A 1,578-nucleotide genomic window follows, 5' to 3' on the forward strand; every position below is an offset into this window, starting at 1 on the left:
ACTGAGTGAGGACCCAGTGGACAAACTGGAAGGGACAGAGAGGAACGGAAGAACTAGAAGGGAAAGGTAGGCTGGAAAGGGAGCAGAGCTCGAGGTATCCTTCATACAAGCGAAGGCAGGGAACACCAGGCCATTCCCTACAGCCACCAGCACCACTGTGCCGCGCTGCCTCGTGTCCCAGCAGCGCTTGGAGCTGGCCAAAATCTTCCACGCAGAGCCGGAGCCACGCTGAGCCCACCAGCCCTCCCTCCGCGTGGGCTTCACAGCCCATGAGCCGTCTCTGCCGGGAGCGGGAGGCCGGAGCGCTCCCCACCGTGTTCATTCAGAGCTGACTCAGTGGAGAAATGTCACCGCTGAGTCACCGACGTGCCGTAGGTGTTGCTGGGGCCCGGCCCCGCTCCGTTGCTGCCATCTGGCAGGTGGCGATGCAGAAGGCGATATTCACGCCCACACCTCCCAGCGCCGAGGGGGTGGGGGGTGGAAAACACAGGGGAATAAAATAAAATAACAAAATAAAAGGGAGAACGAGCTGCAGACAGTGATTTCTGCCCACGTCGCAGCTCCCCTGGCTCTGCGCAGCCCTGCGAGGAGACGAGAGGCAGCAGGCACCTGAGCGACTCCTTCCTCCCAGCCGCGGATCACCTCCTGCTTGCCCATCACGAACTTGAACGGCTTGTTCCTGTCGCGGGGGGGATCCAACTTCTTCCCATCCTCCAGCATCCCCGGCCCCCAGCCGCGGATCACCTCCTGCTTGCCTATCACGAACTTGAACGGCTTGTTCCTGTCGCGGGAGGAATCGAACTTCTTCCCATCCTCCAGCATACCTGGGGAGAGAGGGAGGGAGGGAAGGAGGGAGGGAGATGGTGGTGACACAGGGACAGAGCCATGCAGCGTGAAACGGGCTGTGACCTGGCAGCTGAGCAGGTGACAGTCACCCCTGGCAGAGCTCACATGGCCCTGAGTCAAAGCTGTTCTCAGCTCAGCCTCCCTGCCCCCAGGAAAACACCTGCGCCAGCAGCGCTGGGGGGAAAACCCCCTCACCAGCACCCCTGGGCATCACCCAGCCCTGGGGCACGGCGGGATTGCTCCTGGCTGCTTCTCTGGGCTGGGGCAGAGCAGAGACAAGAGGAGAAGGTGGAGGACAAAACCCACCTTCCTCACCCCAGCACCACTGCCAGGCTTCTTGCAGGCAGCAGGATCAGGCCTGGTGTTTCCCACACCTGCCGCTCCTCACCACGGGCAGGATTCCACCCTCGGGCACCCCAAACAGAGTCCCGCCTGCGTCCCACCTTGGCGGCTGCCAGCCCTCCCTGTGCCCAGCCGCATCCTGCTGGTCTTCAGCCAAACCACTCCCGGTCCCAGGAGCGATGGTGGGGAGAGGCAGCACCAAGTGCTGGACGCCCATGCCCAGGGCAGCCTCGCTTGGTCCTGGCTGATATCCCCAGGGCTAAATATAACTCCCCAACACCAGCAAAGGAGGAATTTCCTCCCCTCCCTTGCTCCCTGCCTGACCTTCTTGGGGAATCTTGAAGCCAGAGCTGCCTTATAGGAGCAGCAATTCCACTGGCTGGCTGAGCT

At 62.0% G+C, this 1,578-nt stretch overlaps 1 protein-coding gene across 1 annotated transcript in view; it reads right to left on the bottom strand.

Moving 5' to 3' along the window:
- Window positions 1-822, bottom strand: part of FKBP3 (FK506 binding protein 3, 25kDa) — a 1,157-nt gene extending 335 nt beyond the window's left edge. Inside the window, exons 1-2 of the mRNA XM_010132252.1 lie at window positions 745-822; window positions 610-642 (exon numbers count right to left, since the gene is read on the bottom strand). Of these exons, the coding sequence (XP_010130554.1) occupies window positions 610-642; window positions 745-822 (111 nt within the window). The remainder of the gene's footprint in view (window positions 1-609; window positions 643-744) is intronic.
- Window positions 823-1,578: the final 756 nt, after the last annotated feature.

The sequence above is a fragment of the Buceros rhinoceros genome, unplaced genomic scaffold (assembly GCF_000710305.1).
Source record: "Buceros rhinoceros silvestris isolate BGI_N320 unplaced genomic scaffold, ASM71030v1 scaffold41922, whole genome shotgun sequence".
NCBI classification, from domain to species: Eukaryota; Metazoa; Chordata; class Aves; order Bucerotiformes; family Bucerotidae; genus Buceros; species Buceros rhinoceros.